The sequence below is a fragment of the Aquarana catesbeiana genome, linkage group LG07 (assembly GCF_042186555.1).
Source record: "Aquarana catesbeiana isolate 2022-GZ linkage group LG07, ASM4218655v1, whole genome shotgun sequence".
NCBI lineage: Eukaryota > Metazoa > Chordata > Amphibia > Anura > Ranidae > Aquarana > Aquarana catesbeiana.
In genome coordinates, this window is record NC_133330.1 from 259,150,813 (window position 1) to 259,171,668 (window position 20,856).

At 44.4% G+C, this 20,856-nt stretch overlaps 1 protein-coding gene across 3 annotated transcripts in view; it reads right to left on the reverse strand.

Moving 5' to 3' along the window:
* Positions 1-5,642: 5,642 nt before the first annotated feature.
* LOC141103549 (dimethylaniline monooxygenase [N-oxide-forming] 2-like) overlaps positions 5,643-20,856 on the reverse strand; it is a 133,983-nt gene continuing 118,769 nt past the window's right edge. For all 3 annotated transcript variants that reach the window (XM_073593250.1, XM_073593251.1, XM_073593249.1), the window contains one exon: positions 5,643-8,532. In XM_073593250.1, coding sequence (XP_073449351.1) covers positions 8,190-8,532 — 343 coding nt within the window. In that variant the 3' untranslated portion in view covers positions 5,643-8,189. The remainder of the gene's footprint in view (positions 8,533-20,856) is intronic.

Sequence of the window (20,856 nt, forward strand, 5' to 3'; positions counted from 1 at the left end):
GCTGCCTGGGGCTGGTACTTGCCAGTTCACCAAAATGCTACCAAAAAAACTGTTAGCGATCGCAGGGATCAGGCCTGACTCTGCGAACGCTGCAGTTATGCGTTTAGTGTTTTGTAAGTGACAGTGATCGATCGATACTGCACTTGGGCTGGGCCGGGCGGAGGGGCAAAACGCAGGTGCTAGCAGGTATCTGGGCTGATCCCGCTAACACTGTGTTTTTGGGAACCCTAAACTGCTGGGGACGCTAGTATAGATCTGATCGGATCAGATATTGATCCGATCAGATACTATACCACTAAGGGAGGCGTATGCTGCGTGCGTGGGTGTTAGCGGTACTGGCGCTAATCTGACGCTGCCTGGGGCGACGCATATCACCGCCGGGCGATCAGGGGACTAAACCTTTATTCGGTAATAAACGGCGGGTGCCCTGACACTATAAAAAATAAACAAACTAACCAGCGTCACCCGTAACAGTTATACGGTGATCAGTGGTGAAAGGGTTAACTAGGGGGCCATCAAGGGGTTAAAACATTTATTCGGTAGTATATGGGGGTCCCTGTCGCTATAAAACGCTGACGGCGAACCTAAATGTTTAGGTCCCTAACTAGCGTCACCAGCGACACTAATACAGCGATCAGAAAAATGATCGCTTAGCGACACTGGTGACAGGGGGTGATCAAGGGGTTAAAACTTTATTAGGGGAGGTTAGGGGGGTATCCTAGACCTACAGGGGGCTAATACTCACTGTCCCAACACTGTAACTGTCACAAACTGACACCAATGCAGTAATCAGAAAAAAAAACAAAAAAACTGCTGGTGTCAGTTTGTGACAGGGGGGGGTGATTGGGGGGGGATCGGGGGGCCATCGGGGGGGGGATCGGGGTGTTTTGTGTGCCTGGCATGTTCTACTGTGTGTGTGTGTGTTGGTGCACTCACATACCTGTCTTCTCTCCTCGGGCCGGAACGGAAATTACCGAGCCGAGGAGAGATGACATCATTTCCTTTGCTGCTGTTTAGCATACAGCAGCAAAGGAATGATGTGATTGGCCGGCGGCGATCGCGAGGGGGGGGCCACGAACGGATGGCCTCCCCCTCATCTCCGATCGCCGTGGGACAAAAGACGACCGCCTCGGGCACCGGGGGGGGGTCCGATCGGACCCCCCCACCCGCGGAAGGCAAATCACGTATATGTACGTGATTTTGCCTTTCCGTGCCACCTTGCCGACGTAAATCGGCGTGAGGCGGTCGTCAAGTGGTTAAAGGAACTCCAGGGCTCTGGCATCTGTGTCACCAGAAAAGGATGAGAGGGACCAGGGGCTGCTCCGTCTGTGGTCGGCAGTATCACTCAAAATATAAAGCAGAGAGGGCTCCCATAGTGCAGTACATATATAAAATGTATTGAACTCAAACAGATTTGCACTTACTTAATTTGGAGCGGCAATTATCCCATGTGTCCATGCACACATAGGCTGTTATCAGCAGTTTTTGGCAGGGGCGTTTTCTGGCTGGAAAAAAAACCCAGAATTAGTGGGTTTGAGGAGGAGTTTTCAGCTGTAAAAACGCTCTAACTCTGAAAAACTATTCGGCTTTCATGAGCGTTTTTGAGCCATAAGCTTTTGTGGGAGTATAGTTTTGCTAAGAAACGCAAAGGTTGAAAAACGCTAAAGCAAAAATGCCGCAAAACTCACTCTACAATGCAAGCCGTGATTTGTCATAATTGTGGTGATTATGGCTTACAGCTCATGAAAACCCCAAATCCCCAATCTCAGAAAATTAGAATATTGTGAAAAGGTGCGATATTCTAGGCTCAAAGTGTCCCACTCTAATCAGGTAATTAAGCCATAACACCTGCAAAGGGTTCATGAGCCTTTAAATGGTCTATCAGTCTGGTTTAGTAGGAATCACAATCTTGGTTAAGACTGCTGACCTGAAGGTTGTGCAGAAACCCATCATTGACGCCCTCCATAAGGAGGGAAAGCCTCAAAAGGTAATTGCAAAGGAAGTTGGATGTTCCCAAAGTGCTGTATCAAAGCACATTAATAGAAAGTTATGTGGAAGGGAAAAGTGTGGAAGAAAAAGGTGCACAAGCAGCAGGGATGACCGCAGCCTGGAGAGGATTGTCAGGAAAGGCCATTCAAAAGTGTTGGGGAATTTCACAAGGAGTGGGGGGGAGAACCTCTGGGGGAATCTAGGATGGAAAAGGACCTGGGGGTCCTAGTAGATGATAGGCTCAGCAATGGCAGGCAATGCCAAGCTGCTGCTAACAAAGCAAACAGAATATTGGCATGCATTAAAAGGGGGATCAACTCCGGAAATAAAACGATAATTCTCCCGCTCTACAAGACTCTTGTCCGGCCGCACCTAGAGTATGCGGTCCAGTTCTGGGCACCAGTCCTCAGGAAGGATGTACTGGAAATGGAGCGAGTACAAAGAAGGGCAACAAAGCTAATAAAGGGTCTGGAGGATCTTAGTTATGAGGAAAGGTTGCGAGCACTGAACTTATTCTCTCTGGAGAAGAGACGCTTGAGAGGGGATATGATTTCAATTTACAAATACCGGACTGGTGACCCCACAATAGGGAAAAAACTTTTTCGCAGAAGAGAGTTTAACAAGACTCGTGGCCACTCATTAAAATTAGAAGAAAAGAGGTTTAACCTTAAACTATGTAGAGGGTTCTTTACTGTAAGAGCGGCAAGGATGTGGAATTCCCTTCCACAGGCGGTGGTCTCAGCGGGGAGCATTGATAGCTTCAAGAAACTATTAGATAAGCACCTGAATGACCACAACATACAGGGATATACAATGCAATACTGACACATAATCACACACATAGGTTGGACTTGATGGACTTGTGTCTTTTTTCAACCTCACCTACTATGTAACTATGTAACTATGAGTGAACTGAGGCTGGAGTCAGTGAGTCACCACACACACAGACGGATCCTGGACATGGGCTTCAAATGTCGTATTCCTCTTGTCAAGCCACTCCTGAACAACAAACAACATCAGAAGCGTCTTACCTGGGCTAAAGAAAAACAGACCTGGTCTGTTGCTCAGTGGTCCAAAGTTCTCTTTTCTGATGAGAGCAAATTTTGTATCTCATTCAGAAACCAAGGACCCAGAGTATGGAGGAAGAATGGAGAGGCACACACTGCAAGATGCTTGAAGTCCAGTGTGACTTTCTACAGTCTGTGTTGATTTGGGGGGCCATGTCATCTGCTGCTATTGGTCCACTGTGCTTCATTAAGTCCAGGGTCAACGTAGCCGTCTACCAGGAGATTTTGGAGCACTTCATGCTTCCTTCCGCAGACAAGCTCTATGGGGATGCTGACTTCATTTTACAGCAGGACTTGGCACCTGTCCACACTGCCAAAAGCACCAAAACCTGGTTCAATGACCGTGGGATTACTGTGCTTGATTGGCAAACTCGCCTGACCTGAACCCCATAGAGAATCTATGGGGCATTGCCAAGAGAAAGATGAGAGACATGAGACCGAACAATGCAGAAGAGCTGAAGGCCACTATTGAAGCATCCAGGTCTTCCATAACACCTCAGCAGTGCCACAGGCTGATAGCTTCCATGCCATGCCGCATTGAGGCAGTAATTGCTGCAAAAGGGGCCCAAACCAAGTACTGAGTACATATGCATGCTTATACTTTTCAGAGATCCGATATTGTTCTATGTACAATCCTTGTTTTTTTGATTGCATGTAATATTCTAATTTTCTGAGATTGTGGACTTGGGGTTTTCATGAGCTGTAAGCCATAATCACAATTATGACAAATCACGGCTTGAACTATCTTGCTTTGCATGTAATGAGTCTATCTCATATATTAGTTTCACCTTTTAAGTTGCATTAGTGAAATAAATGAACTATTGCACGATATTCTAATTTTTCGAGTATCACCCGTATTAATTATACTACAGTAGATATATTTTTTTTTCTTATTTTTTAAGAAGTTTAAAAACTCAAACTCTGAAAATAAAAAGGTGCCAATTTTAATTACAAGCATATCCAATTAAAAATGTAATAAATTGTTATTAATCGTATAACTGAGCTTCACATATTAAATTCCTAAAAAGTGTTTCAGCTTGAAATATGCTATTTGTATTTGCTGCCTGAAAACTTTCCTTTGTCTAAGCAGCATCACTATCTCACCCATCTATATTCAGCCTCTGGGAGCAACCCTTTCACAATGACAGGTATTGAATATACTAGACGGTAGGGGCCCAGCTTGATAGAAGTATTTATTGGGACAAATAGAAGAATTAGGCATTTGAACACAATTCCCAGAGCTGCCATATCTCAAGAGAGACTATTTCTTTTTTTTTCCCAATTTTTTTATTGAGGTTTTTCAAAGAGAAAAGGTTTACAAACAGTCAGGGCATAATCCATTTTGTGAAAACATAAAGAGATGACATTGATGCTTAGCTAAAGATACTCCCAAACCACCAAACACCTCTATTGGGCGCAAACTGTGTCCGGTGGGGGCAGTGCCAACTCTAAAGCCCCATACACACGATCGGATTTTCCATTGGGAAATGTTGGATGTCAGGCTGTTGGCGGAAAACCCGACCGTGTGTATGCTCCATCGGACAATTGTTATCAGATTTTCCACTAACAAATGTTGGCTAGCATGTTTTCAAATTTTCCACCAACAAATGTGTTGTTGGATTTTCCGATCATGTGTACACAAGTCAGTCGGACAAAAGTCCAAAGTACAAACACGCATGCTCGGAAGCAGAAGCAGTCGGTCTTGTAAACTAGCGTTTGTAATGGAGCATTAACATTCATGACCTGGCAAATTATGAAATCTCCTTTTTTTTTCTAGGGATATCAAGAATAATATTATTATGTATTTTTTTTCTTTATTTGTGCAAGTTACCACAACACAATTATCCCCTAGTTTTTAAGATCAAATGTATAATTATGTTGGTGTCCCTTGTCAATTTTACATTGTATTTTTTAAAATGCAACTGCCTACTCCCAAACTGTCATTTGAAGTAAAACACATAGCCAACAATCCGATCGTGTGTACGAGGCATAAGAGAGACTATTTCAATGGGTCATGTTTTTCACTCCTGTCCAATTGTTTTTTGTATCAGAGAGTGAGTTGCTACGTTTGCGGAACGTAGCCCCATCAGGGTTGCGAACTGTCAGTAAATGTATGAACAGTTAGTAAAATCTGTAATTTTTGCAACTGTCCACGAATATCCATTGCGGACAGCAGTCTGCCTGTCCATAACGGACATTCATGGACAGATGCAAAAATTATGGATTTTACAAACTGTTTGTAAATTTACTGACAGTTGGCAACCCTGAGCCCCATCGTTAATGGTCAGTGTAAGGAATGTAGCACAGTCTCCGGTGGTTGGTGTAAAGAATGTAGCCCCATCATTGATGGTCAGTAGGAGGAATGTAGCCCCAACGTTGGTGTTCAGTGGCACCTACCTTGCAAACTCTGTGTCCTGCACTGCTCCTCATGATGACATCACAGCCAACAATAAGCTGTAACCTGCCCAAATGCTGTAGTTTGGGGAACACTGTTTTAGACTGACCAGATGAATACTGTATGTACTACAGGTATGTGACATCACTAAAGGATGCATTTTTTTTCATATTTAAAAGAATAAATGCCAGTTCTTTAAACAAATTTGAACATGTTGTTTTATTATAAATTAATAATATCACAGCATGGATGTACATTTAAAAATAAAATAGAGGTACTTAGACAATGTATAGATTCAAAGTTAAGAGTTATACCTTATCTGAAAGATTCTTAATAATAATTGATATTTTATATACTAAGTATAGCAGTATGTGATAACTGTTGTTAAAATGTAATGTATGATGTAATGCAATAAATTACATTAGATCCAGATGACAGGAGTTGTACAAATAGTTACAGTCCAGACAGATCCCAAACTAAAATATTAAAGCAAGATAAAGTAACATTTCATCAAAACTGATATATACCTATATATTTTTATAACATTTATGTGTAAATCTCTATTCTTCGCTCAAGGTAATATTGAGGTTCTATCTAAGCAAGGCATGTTTTATTCATTATTTATTAGTTTTAATATAATATACAGCTTCTAACTCTCCTAAAGAGTTTAATAAACTACAATAACATGTAAATCTGCTATTTTTCCTTTGAGTGCTTAATAACATGTGGAACCTTTTACTTGCTTATCCTTCATATTGTTCTTGCATACTATACTTAAATATAAGCAACATATATGTTGTCCTTTCAGATTTGAATATCTTTTTTTGTTCATTTTGTTATGCTTTAAGGAACAACTATTGATAACCGTTACTTAACAAAACTGAATGCTGTTATATGTATTAATTATTCTTGATAAAATCAATAAAAACCTTAAAGTTTAAAAAAGAAAAGATAGAATTAAAAAAATATATTTTCACTGTTAGTACATTTAACACTTATGGGGGGGGGGGCGGTTTACTAAAACTGGTGCGTACAAAATCTGGTGCAGGTCTGCATTGAATCAGCTTCCAGGATTTATTGTCAAAGCTTAAGTGCTCCAGTTTTAGCAAATCTCCCCCTTAGTCTCGGTTCCCACTGGGGCGGCTTCAAAGTCGCCCGACTCTAAAGCCGCCCCGCTCAGCGCGGCTTGCAAAATACTTCCTCAATAGAAGTATGCAATGCAAGGCGCTCCGAAGTCGCCCCCAAATAGTGCAAGAACATTTTTCTAAGGCAGATCGACTTGAGTCGCTCCAATTAGAATGGCTCTGTTGCACTGAATGGAGCGCAAATTGTAAGGCGACCAAGTTGCCTGACAAGTCGCCCCAGTGTGAACCATCACTCAGTTTTTTAAAATAGTCTTAATTTGTAGTCATTAGGATTCTATGTTTCCCAACAGACAACAACCTTAAGAAAATGTGGTTTAGAATGTTTTAAAAATATCTTCTTGATCAGCCTGTAACTGATGGAATGCTTGAATGGATACACCAATCCCACACTCCCCCTCCACAGCTCTATACTTACTGAGATCCAATGCCCTTTGGTTTTGGGGATTGTTTACATTGTTTACATCCAGAAGGCTTACTGCCAACCAGCACCACAGACCATGGGGAATGGAGCTTGGTAAGCATGTATCTCTAGTGGGGGATGGTGGGTTAAATTAAGGCAAAGGTGCAAAAAAGAATAAGTGTACTTTGAAAGAATGAGACTGAAGATCATAATACACACACAGTATGCTATCGCATAAATGAGACATGAAAGTCACAGTATACTTATAAATGAATAAACTATATTAATATCTATCATAGGTAACATTGGTGTGCAGTTACAAATGCAATGTACAGTATATTAACACTTTATATCTGTAATACCCTTCTAAAATCCAGTCTGATCTCACAGTACATATAATGTATGCACAGCACTAGAATTGCTATTAATGGAGAAGTTTGGTAAAGCTCTTTTGGCCATACTTCTCCTATGGATCACAGGAGTACGGTTTGTTCTGCACTCCTTTGACCCAGGTACAATAAAGCCTGCTGTCAGCTGATATCACTAAGCCTGTCCAGGCTCTCGAAAGATCATGACCATATTGTCAGAATCCACCCAAATACCTGGGCTGGCACCTGGCTCAAACTCTTAGCTGAGAGGCTGAGCCAGTCCCTCCTGCCCCCTCCACAGCCCAGCACTCCAGTGAACGTTGTAGGGGAGAGCAGACAGCCACTGACTGACAGTCACGGCTCTCTGCGCCGAGGGGTAAACTGAGCGATCAGCAGTGTTTGATTGCTCAATTCTCTCTGCAGATGCAGATGCAGCATCCACCTAGGTGAGTATAATTGTTTTTTTTTTTAAGTCCTGAACTTCTCCTAACTTATAGTTCATTCTATGTGCACTTCCTATAGCAGTCTCAGTGAAGTATGATATTCCAAATAGACACATTTTTTTCTCAGTTTTTAAGTTGGGATTGTATGTGTTCTGACCGATTTATGACATAACTTACTTGCCCACGATGTTACCACTAAATAATTTTTTCTTAGTATTTTAATAGTATATACAGTTGGTCAAATTTCGCAAAAGCTAGTGATTAAATACAGTAATTTCGTTCACACCAAATTGTAGAATTAGCTAAGTGACAGGCTTTGTATATTAAGGGTATTCCCTCATGATTCATTCATTTCGTTGGCATTTTCCACTATCTTGCAATTCTAATTTTTGTACATAGCCAAAGCTAAGAGCAGAGCAAGAATACACAGTGCACACAATCCGTAAACCATTGACCTTTTCTCTTTGTGGGTCCGAACCACGCGGGTCTTAGTAGGCTTTAGTATACGATCAAATGTAGTCATAATTTGCTTCCTGGCCATTGGCCATTGCCCTGGTCCTCTCAAACGGTACTGTGCTGGCGTGCATGGTCCAAAGACTACTTTTAATGCTAGAAAAGGATCTGTCACAAGCAGTCCTAGAATATTTGGTTTACAGCCTATTTCTTGGGCTATTTCATCCAGATATTCAATGTAATCCAGCTGAAGACTGTATTCTTTACCAAACCTGTAATAAGCAAAAATTTACAAGATCACTGGTTATATTTTTACTTTACAGACCATTTAAAGTAACATTAAACCCAGCAGTTAAAAAAAATCTCTCCACTCTCTTTCTCCTACCTGCTCATGGAGGCAGCATCAGGAGCCATTAGCTTCTGCTGCTGGCAATCACAGCCTGTGAGGAGAGAGTGGGGATGGCACGGAGTGGAGTTGTGTGTGTCAATAGACACACACATCATGGCTTGGGATTGAGCCCACATTAGTGCCCCCATAGCAAACGGTTTGCTATGGAGGCATTCAGTGGGGGGGGGGGGGGGGGGGCAGGAGTGCCAACAGGAGATCCCAGGAGAGGGGGATTGGGGGCTGGTTTGTGCAAAACAAATGCAGAAAGTAGGTATCAGATCCTTTGGTATGGCCACTGCCACCTGTACGCATACTTGTTTTTCTGTGAGCATGAAAGCTGTTCACTTTCTAGGTAGTCCTGATCTAGGCTGACCATGTGACTAAAGAGTCACCTTTGTGGGCATTTGCTTAGTGATAAGTCATAAGCCCCTCACTCCCTCCTCCCCGCGCCTTTTTATAATAACTAGCAGGGGGATCTAACAGGGAATGCGTAATGGAGGCATCATCTCCCTGTAAGCCCCCCCCGCATATATTATCGAATACTAGCGATCCTCCCACAGATCTTTCCCTGCGGACAGGAACGAGCAGGGAAAGATTACGTATTCATTTTAGTACGAGAATAAAATAAGGTATTTAGATATTTATTTCAATTAGGTCCTGTACAAACAATCTATGCCGCCTAACCCTTGTGTTTTTAATATCACGGTAAGAGATATGAGTATAGTTCCACTTTCCTCCTTATTTTCTATAAACTTGAAATCAGTTGATGTTAACTACGATAGTGAAATGTTTGAATAGACACAACGTTTCCCACAGATCAAAGAGGAAACTTCAATCTCATGCACAAAAATAATAATTCCTGTTTGCAGACTATACAATTTCACTGTCACGTTGTGTTTTTTTTTCACACTAAAGGGGTAATTTAATAAATCTGACAACTAGATTAACTGTGTTTAAGTCAAACACCCAATCAGGCTAAAGCTAAGACTTGTTTTTTTTTTCCTTTTGGGTTAAAGGCTTTACATAAATGAATAAAAACTGATCTTTGTGAGCACCCCTGTCAGTGTTAAATGGTTTGTGTCAACCTCTTAGCTGACACTTTTGCTGGACAGCTTGGTCTGTTAAATTAAGTTGAATAACAAACTTAGTGACTGGATCATCAGTTTAAAATAAAGGAAAATGGCCTGAAAAAAGGAAACTAATGCAGCTAAGAGTTGGTATGTGATGACATAAACAGTTTTTTGTTTTTGGTTTAATACCACCTAAAGTGGGTCATTAAGAAGAATACAGAATAGCCATTATGGTTACATAGTTACATAGTAGGTGAGGTTGAAAAGAGACACAAGTCCATCAAGTCCAACCTATGTATGTGATTATATGTCAGTATTACATTGTATATCACTGTATGTTGCAGTCGTTCAGGTGCTTATCTAATAGTTTTTTGAAACTATCAATCCCCCCCCCCCCCCCCCCCCGCTGAAACCACCGCCTGTGGAAGGGGATTCCACATCTTTGCCGCTCTTACAGTAAAGAACCCTCTATGTAGTTTAAGGTTAAACCTCTTTTCTTCTAATTTTAATGAGTGGCCACGTGGCTTATAAAACTCTCTTCCGCGAAAAAGTTTTATCCCTATTGTGGGGTCACCAGTACGGTATTTGGAAATTGAAAACATATCCCCTCTCAAGTGTCTCTTCTCCAGAGAGAATAAGTTCAGTGCTCGCAACCTTTCCTCATAACTAAGATCCTCCAGACCCTTTATTAGCTTAGTTGCCCTTCTTTGTACTTGCTCCATTTCCAGTACATCCTTCCTGAGGACTGGTGCCCAGAACTGGACAGCATACTCTAGGTGCGGCCGGACCAGAGTCTTGTAGAGTGGGAGAATTATCGTTTTATCTCTGGAGTTAATCCCCTTTTTAATGCATGCCAGTATTCTGTTTGCTTTGTTATCAGCAGCTTGGCATTGCATGCCATTGCTGAGCCGATCATCTACTAGGACCCCCAGGTCCTTTTCCATCCTAGATTTCCCCAGAGGTTCACCCCCTAGTGAGTAGATTGCAGTCATATTTTTGCCACCAAAATGCATTATTTTACATTTTTCTACATTAAACCTCATTTGCCATGTAGTTGCTCACCCCATTAATTTGTTTAGATCTGCTTGCAAGGTTTCCACCAGGGATGGGCTGAACACCCCCGGTTCGGTTCGCATCCAGAACATGCGAACAGACCGAAAGTTTGCGCGAACATTCGAACACCGTTAAAGTCTATGGGACTCGAACGTGAGAAATCAAAAGTGCGAATTTTAAAGGCTAATATGCAAGTTAGGCTAGGTTTCCACTAGTGCGTCCCCAAAGTCGCGCGATTTTGCCGCGATTTTTTACCGCGATTTTACCGCGTCTTTTTACCGCGATTTGAAGCAATGCCTGTATCTATAGACCTCAAGTCGCATCAAAGTGGGACCAAAGTAGTGCAGGGACTACTTTGAAGTCGCTGCGACTTGAAGTCGCACAGATATGAACGGTACTCATTGGAAATCATGGGAAACAATTTGTCATGCGACTTTTCAGTCCCAAGTCGCATGAAAAGTCGCACTAGTGGAAACAGAGCCTTATTGTCCTAAAAAGGGTTTGGGGACCCGGGTGCTGCCCCAGGGGACATGTATCAATGGAAAAAAAAGTTTTAAAAACGGATGTTTTTTCGGGAGCAGTGATTTTAATGATACTTAAAGTGAAAAAATAAAAGTTAAATATTCCTTTAAATATCGTACCTGGGGGGTGTCAATAGTATTCCTATAAAGTGGCGCTTGTTTCCCGTGCTTAGAACAGTCCCTGCACAAAATTACATTTCTAAAGGAATAAAAGTAATTTAAAACTGCTTGAGGCTTTAATGTAATGTCGGGTCCCCCAGGCCATTACCAGGCCCTTTGGGTCTTGTATGGATATTAAGGGGAACCCCGCACCCAAATTGAAAAAAAAAAAAGGCGTTGGGCCCCCAGGCCCTATATACTCTGAACAGCAGTATATAGGCGGTGCAAACAAGACAGGGACTGTAGGTTTGTTCTTATATAGAATCTGTTTGTAATTTGGAACAGGTACATTTTGTAAGTGTAGCTCCAGCCAAAAAATCTCTTTTAAAGCTTTTTGGAAAACATAGGGAAGGATTATCACCCCTGTAACATTTGTGTTGCTGTCTGTGCCCCTGTTCAGAAGATTTCACCTCACTTTCTGTTGCAATGACAATTGGATTTTGAAAATTTGGGGTTTTTAAGGGAAACAAGTATTGGTGATAAATCAGTGGAGGAGACACCTTTTTGCCATATTATATATATACTCTTACAGGAGAGAATTTCCCTTCCTAGGAGTAGATTTCAACTCACTTATTGTTGTCTCCTTCCATTTGTAAGTACAGTAGGAGTCGTTTGTAAGTTGGATGTTTGAAAGTAGGGGCCTGCCCTATATACTCTGCAGAAATTGGGGCCATAGGTGTTGGTGTTGCCACAACACTGTAAGCCCTCACAGTTACTCTTGGTGGGCTCAGGAACAGGCCCTGCTGTGAAATATTAGATCAAGAATTGTAATTACATGCCATTGTTGAACAGTGGTAGAAAAATTGGGGCTTTGGTGGTGGTGGTGGAGGTGCTGGTGCCACAACACTGTTAGTCCTCACAGTTACTCTTGGTGGGCGCTGTAATGGGCCCTGCTGTGAAATATTATATCAAGAATTGTAATTACATCCACCTGTTGAACAGTGGCAGAAAAATTGGGCCTTGGGCACTGGTGCTGGTGCCACAACACTGAAACCCCTCACAGATTCTCTTGTTGAGTGCAGGAACAAGCCCTGCTGCAAAGTATTGCATCAAAAATTGTACTTACACTCCCCTGTTAAACAGGGGCTGAAAAATTGGGCCTTAGGCACTGGTGCTGGTGCCACAACACTGCAACCCCTCACAGATACTCTAGTTGAGTGCAGCAACAAACCCTCCTGCAAAATATTGCATCAAAAATTGTAATTACACGCCCCCGTTAAACAGGGGCTGAAAAATTGGACTTTAGCCACTGGTGGCGGCGCTCAGAAACAAAAATGTTCTTACAAGCTCTCAGCATAATCATTGAGGAGGAAGAGGATAATCACTCAGCATAACAGGATAGTCACTCAGCATCAGCATAGGCATTCTTGAAGGGATCTGACATTTTTAAAAAATTTATTCGGTTACATCAGCATCAGGTGCCTGGTAGCTGGTGGTGATCAAAGACTAATTCATTTTTATGAAGGTCAGTCGATTGACCGAGTCGGTGGACAGGCGCACCCTGTGATCAGTTACAAAGCCTCCAGCAGCACTGAATGTGCGTTCTGAAAGAACGCTGGATGCAGGACAGGCCAGCAGCTTATTTGCATACTGTGCAAGCTCTGGCCAGTGATCCATCCTCAAGACCCAGTAACCCAGAGGATTTTCGGTGGGAAAGGTGTCCAAGTCAGATCTTGCCCTTAGGTATTCCTGCACCATGTAAAACAGACACTGGCGATGGTTGCTGGAACTGATCATACCTTGGGGCTGCGGACTAAAAAATTGTCTGAACGCATCGGTCAAACGGCCACCTTCTCCACCTCTCCTTCTTTGACTGGCCGAAGCCTCAGCAACACGTTGTCCAGGAACAGGAGTTTGTAACCTCCCAGTCTCTGGGAACACATTGCACAGACCTTTCTGCAAAGCCTCCCGAAGATGTTCCATCCTTTGCTCCCTCTGCGACGGCAAGATAAGGTCCGCAACCTTACCCTTGTAATGTGGATCAAGGAGGGTTGCCAGCCAGTATTGATCCCTCTCCTTGATACCACGAATACGAGGATCCTTCTGCAGGCTTTGCAGGATCAGGGAGGCCATGCAACGTAGGTTTGCTGAGGCATTCGGTCCGGAGTCCTCTGGGTCACTAGGGATGACATGATCCGCAGCCACCTCCTCCCAGCCACGTACAAGTCCATGGGTTGCTTGGGACGGTATATGATCCCTTGAAGACTGCTGCTGATGCTGAGTGCCAGGCTCCACTTCCATGCTGACACAATCCTCCTCCTCCTCATCCTCTTCCTGTGTGATCGGCGGGCACGCAGGAACACTGTCTGGATAAAGGGGGCCTTGAGAGGTAAGGAAGTCATCCTCTTCCTCCCTCTGTTCTGCCTCAAGTGCCCTGTCCATTATTCAACGCAGTGTGTACTCCAACAGGTGGACAAGAGGTACAGTGTCACTGATGTATGCACTGTCACTGCTCACCATCCTCGTGGCCTCCTCAAATGGAGGCAGGACAGTGCATGCATCCCTGATCATAGCCCACTAGCGTGGGGAAAAAAAACAAGGTCCCCTGACCCTGTCCTGGTGCCATAGTCGCATAGGTACTCATTGATGGCCCTCTGCTGCGTGTGCAGCCGCTGCAGCATGGCCAATGTTGAGTTCCACCTGGTTGGCATGTCACAGATTAGGCGGTTCTTGGGCAGGTTAAATTCCTTTTGGAGGTCTGTCAGCCAAGCACTGGCATTATATGACCTGCGGAAATGCACACAGACTTTCCTGGCCTGCCCCAGGACATCCTGTAAGCCCGGGTACCTGCCCAAGAACCGCTGCACCACCAAGTTAAGGACGTGAGCCAAACAGGGCACATGGGTCAGTTGTCCCTGTCGGAGGGTGGAGAGGAGGTTGATGCCATTGTCGCAAACCACCATACCTGCCTTAACCTGGCGTGTCATCAACCACCACCTGGCTCCTGTCCCCCAAGCACACCAGCTCAAGCACCGCATGGCATCTTTTGGCCTGCGTGCTTGTGTAGCCCCTTGAATGCCTACGGAGCACCGCTGGTTCCGAGGACAAATCAGCACAGGAAGAGGCCATGGAGGAAGAAGAGGAGGAGGGGGTGGAGGAGAGAGGTGTGGCAGAATCACCACTAGTAGAATTTTGGAGACGTGGTGGCGGAACAACCTCCAGTACTACTGCACCCTGTCCTGCATCCTTCCCAGCTGCCAGAAGAGTCACCCAGTGCACAGTGAAAGATAGGTAATGTCCCTGTCCATGCCTGCAGGACCATGAGTCAGCGGTAATATGCACCTTACCGCTGACCGCACCTGTCCAGCAAGGCCAAGACACTTCCGCCTTCCGTGAGAAAAAGTGGCGTTTGGGAACCTGACACTGAGGAACTGCACATTCCACAAACTCACGGAAGGGGGCAGAGTCTACCAACTGAAAAGGCAGCAGTTGAAGTGTTAGTAATTTAGCCAAGCTAGCATTCAACCGCTAGGCATGTGGATGGCTGGGACCGAACTTCTTTCGGCGGTGCAGCAGCTGGGGCAGGGAAATTTGCCTGGTACAATCTGACGTTGGTGTACTGATAGCAGATTACCCCCAAGTACTTGGCTGTGACACACCTAATTCTACACCTTCATTCCTCTCAGTGCAGGTCTCAGAGAGTACTGAAGGTATAGTGGGGTTGGAGATCCCATCTGATGAGGAGCAAGGAGAGGTCCTCTTTGTTCTTTGGTGTGGGTCTTTTAGGTACGCTTGCCAACAAACTGCATGGCAGGTCGACATATGTCTGGTCAAGCATGTGGTGCCCAAGCGGGTGATGTTGTGACCACGCGAGATACGCTTGAGACATATGTTGCAAATAGCAGCAATGGGATCTGATGCACTTGTCTCAAAAAAGGCCCACACCAAAGAACTGTTGGAATAACGTGCAGAGACAGCAGTGCCCTGCACATGCGGAGCTCTGCCGCGTGCTGCAGTCGGTGTGCTGCCCTTAAGCTGGCCCCTGGAGGGCATCCTGCCTTGTTGGTGATGTGCCTCCTCCTCCTCCTCTATCCTATCTGGCACCCACGTGGAGTCAGTGACCTCATTATCCCCTCCCTCCTCATCACCGGAGCAAAGCTGGCAGTATGCTGCAGCTGGGGGAACATGACTGCCAGATTTCTGTCCTTCTTGGGCACCCCCTCTCTCTGGGCTCACGTTACTGCCTTCCTCTAGCTGGGTACAATCATCGGAGCATTCAAAACGCTGGGCATTCTCCTGGAGCATTTACCCAACACTGTGGTCAAACAGTTCAGGGGACTCCTCAGGAGGACATGGTGGGGGCTAGGGAAGGAGAGACTGATGCCATTGAGCCGAGGGAAGAGGCCGCGTTGGCAGCTGCTTTGCCAGACAAAGTACCCTGAGTCTGGGTGAGAGAGGATGAGGAGGATGAGGACGGCTTGGTCATCCACTCTACCAAGTCTTCCGCATGTTGTGGCTCAACATGGCCAGCTGCTGAAAAAAAGGACAAGCGTGTCCCACGTGAGGATGCACGTGTCTCCACGACCAGTACAGTTGTCTCTAGACACAGAGCCTGCTTGCCCTCTTTAATTGGCTTGTGACTGTCTGCCTCTCCTTGTTGGCCTTCCAGACATACTAATGGCCTGTAGTGAGATGTAGCTGCACAAAGCTGGGATATATATATATATATATACTGATACTGCAGCTAGCAGAATCAGCTGCCTGCCTGTAATATTATTAGTATGAGAACACCAGCAATTGTCTTCAGGTAGCTTTAGGTGCACACTGTGCAGAGGACACAGTACACCAACTGAAAATACTGTAGCTGCCTGCCTGTGGTATTAATAGGAGCAGAACAACAGCAATTGTCTTCAGGTAGCTTTAGGTGCACACTGTGCAGAGGATGCAGTACACTAACTGTAAATACTGTAGCTGCCTGCCTGTGGTATTAATAGGATCAGAAGAACACCACCAATTTTATTCAGGTAGCTTTAGGTGCACACTGTGCAGAGGACACAGTACACTAACTGTAAATACTGTAGCTGCCTGCCTGTGGTATTAATATGAGCAGAACAACAGCAATTGTCTTCAGGTAGCTTTAGGTGCACACTGTGCGGAGGACACAGTACACTAACTGTAAATACTGTAGCTGCCTGCCTGCGGTATTAATAGGAGCAGAACAACAGCAATTGTCTTCAGGTAGCTTTAGGTGCACACTGTGCAGGGGACACAGTACACTAACTGTAAATACTGTAGATGCCTGCCTGTGGTATTATTAGGATCAGAAGAACACCACCAATTTTCTTCAGGTAGCTTTAGGTGCACACTGTGCAGAGGACGCACTACACTAACTTGTAAATACTGCAGCTGCCTGCCTGTGGTATTAATATGAGCAGAACAACAGCAATTGTCTTCAGGTAGCTTTAGGTGCACAATGTGCAGAGGACACAGTACACTAACTGTAAATACTGTAGCTGCCTGCCTGCGGTATTAATAGCAGCAGAACAACAGCAATTGTCTTCAGGTAGCTTTAGGTGCACACTGTGCAGGGGACACAGTACACTAACTGTAAATACTGTAGCTGCCTGCCTGTGGTATTAATAGGATCAGAAGAACACCACCAATTTTATTCAGGTAGCTTTAGGTGCACACTGTGCAGAGGACACAGTACACTAACTGTAAATACTGTAGCTGCCTGCCTGTGGTATTAATAGGATCAGAAGAACACCACCAATTTTCTTCAGGTAGCTTTAGGTGCACACTGTGCAGAGGATGCACTACACTAACTTGTAAATACTGCAGCTGCCTGCAGTACTAATAGGATCAGAAGAACAACAGCAATTGTCTTCAGGTAGCTTTCGGTGCACACTGTGCAGAGGATGCACTACACTAACTGTAAATACTGCAGCTGCCTGCGGTACTAATAGGATCGGAAGAACACCACCAATTTTCTTCAGGCAGCTTTAGGTGCACACTGTGCAGAGGACGCACTACACTAACTTGTAAATACTGCAGCTGCCTGCAGTACTAATAGGATCAGAAGAACACCATCAATTTTCTTCAGGTAGCTTTAGGTGCACACTGTGCAGAGGACGCACTACACTAACTGTAAATACTGTAGCTAATAGGACTAATAGGATCAGAAGAACACCATCAATTTTCTTCAGGTAGCTGTAAATACTGTAAAAACACCTGCCTGCCTGTCAGTAGGAAGAGAATAACAGGTACGGATCTAGCTAAACTGAATACAGTGTGTATATATATATATATATATATATATATATATATATATATATATATATATATATATGTGTGTATATATATATATATATATACACAACACCTAGAATGCATATATATACACAATACACTGTAAGTGCAGCTAACTGACTCGCCTGCCTACTCTGTCTAACTTAAATCAAATGACACTGTCTCTCTATCTCTCTCTCTCAATGCCGAAACACACTACACAGGGCCGACGTGCAGGTGGCCTTATATAGTGTGAGGCATGTACTAAACCCCCTGAGCCATAATTGGCCAAAGCCAATTATGGCTCTCTGTACAGACGGCGCTGTGAATGGCCAAGCATGCGGGTCATAGTGCATGCTTGGCCAATCATCAGCCAGCAATGCAGTGCAGTGGATTATGGGCCGTGATGCGCCATTTGAATTTGGTGCGAACGGCCCATATCGTTCGTAATTCGACGAATGGTCGAACATGGGTTCGACTCGAACACGAAGCTCATGCCTACTCACAGATACTCTTGTTGCGTGCAGGAACGAGCCCTGCTGTGAAATATTAGATCATAAATTGTAATTATACGCCCCTGTTAAACAGGGGCAGAAAAATTGGGCCTTAGGCAGTGGTGGTGGTGCCACAACACTGCAACCCCTCACAGATAGGTGTGAAAAAGTGTAGCTCTATTATACCAAATAAAAATTAAATTTAACCATGAAAGGTAAAGAACTCCTAGAAGAGTACCCTACCATGCAAAAAGGTATGCATAAAGGTGCACGAAGGGTCTACCTTAGTGAAAAAAGTGACTTATGCTTAGATAAATGACTCATGCTAAAAAAACAACATGATATGTGAAAAATCAATCAGTAAATGATCTACTATAAACGTGAATAAAATCAATAAAAAGTGACTGAATACATTAATAAAAACAATCGTACCACAATAAATATTATAATGTGAATATGAAGACCAAAGCTAGCAAGTATGTTTTAAGATTTAGCAAGTAGCAAGTACATATAATTATGACAAGTCCAAGGATGATCCAAAACACACTTAGACAGGTAATCGCACAGCGTTGATACTCCAAAGAACTGTGATAACAAATGGGCCACCACCAGTGAACAAAAGGAGGCTTACCAGATGTCGATGACCTGGAGAGGCTTACGCCCCCCAAGTCATACAGGCTTGTGAGTCAACTGACTTGATGGATACACCGGGCTAAGATTGCACGACAGATCTTGGGTCAAACCACCGACTTGGCACAGACGTTTACAGACATCAAATTGGAGATAGTATTCCAATAGGGCAAAGGCTCGGTGTTCAAAAACCATGCAGAGATAAATAAAAAATTCCCATAGCATGATACCATTTGAATAGGGTTTATTAAAAGAAAAAAGTTGTAAACTCACATGTTAGAGCATCATCAAACAGGCCTAGTAAATACAGAAACAAGAGCGGTATATGTGTGTGGGTCCACCCGATGCGCGTTTCAACTAAAAAGCTGTAATCTGATCTCATAGATACTCTTGTTGAGCACAGGAATGAGCCCTGCTGTGAAATATTAGATCAAAAATTGTAATTACACACCCCTGTTAAACAGGGGCAGAAAAATCGGGCCTTAGGCAGTGGTGGTGATGCCACAACACTGCAACCCCTCACAGATACTCTTGTTGAGTGCAGGAACGAGCCCTGCTGTTAAATATTTGATCAAAAATTGTAATTACACCCCCCCTGTTAAACAGGGGCAGAAAAATTGGGCCTTAGGCAGTGGTGGTGGTGCCACAACACTGCAACTCCTCACAGATACTCTTGTTGAGTGCAGGAACGAGCCCTGCTGTTAAATATTTGATCAAATATTGTAATTAATAGCCCCTGTTAAACAGGGACAAAAAAATTGGGCCCTAGGCAGTGGTGGTGGTGCCACAACACTGCAACCCCTCACAGATACTCTTGTTGAGCGTAGGAATGAGCCCTGCTGCAAAATATTACAGCAAAAATTGTAATTACACGCCCCTGTTAAACAGGGGCAGAAAAATTGGGCCTTAGCCACTGGTGGTGGTGCCCAGAACCAAAAATGTTCTTAGAAGCTATCAACATGAACATTGAGGAGGAATAGGATAGTCACCCAGCATAACAGGATAGTCACTCAGCATCAGCATAGGCAGTCTTAAAGGGATCTCACATTCATAAAAAAAGAATCGGTTACATCAGGTGCTTGGTAGCTGGTGATCCAAGACTGATTCATTTTTATGAAGGTGAGCCAATCAACCGAATCGGCGGACAGGCGCACACTGTGATCGGTTACAAAGCCTCCAGCAGCACCGAATGTGCATTCCGAAGGAACGCTGGATGCAGGACAGGCCAGTAGCTCAATTGCATATTGTGCAAGCTCTGGCCAGTGATCCATCATCAAGACCCAGTAACCCAGTGGATTTTCGGTTGGAAAGGTCTCTAAGTGTGATCTTGTCCCTAGGTATTCCTGCACCATGTACAACAGACGCTGGCGATGGTTGCTGGAACCGATCAGACCTTGGGGCTGCGGACTAAATTGTCTGAAAGCATTGGTCAGATGGCCACCTTCTCCACCGCTCCTTCTGTGACTGATGGAAGCCTCAGCAACACGCTGTCCAGGATGACCAGGAAATTGTAACCTCCCAGGCTCTGGAAACACATTGCACAAACCTTTCTGCAAGGCCTCCCGGAGATTTCATAATCTGCTCCCTCTGCGACGGCTGGATAAGTTCCGCCACCTTACCCTTGTAACGTGGGTCAAGAAGGGTTGCCAGCCAGTACTGATCAATGGCGACCCTAGGGGGGGGCAGAGGGGGCCCTGACCCCCCCCCCCCAACATTATGCTGTGCCCCACCATGTGCCCCCCCCCCCCCAAAAAAAAAAAATTTTTTTTTTTTTTTTACAAAAAATCAATGTCTAAGAGGGAGAGAGTCCCCAGTCAGCTCCTGCGGGTGATTCCTCCCCCCTCCCCTGCTCGCTGACACTGCATAATGCGAGCGTTCACACAACCACGGCCGCCTGATCTGCTCCTTCACCTGCATCCTCATTGGCAGGGAGAAGAGCGAGTTGCAGGAAGGACTCCGCCAGGACTTTCAGTTACTGAAAAAACAGACTGATTTCTCCCGTCCTTAGGACAGGAGGACCAGCCTGTAAATTCCAAGAGATGCCAGACCAGAG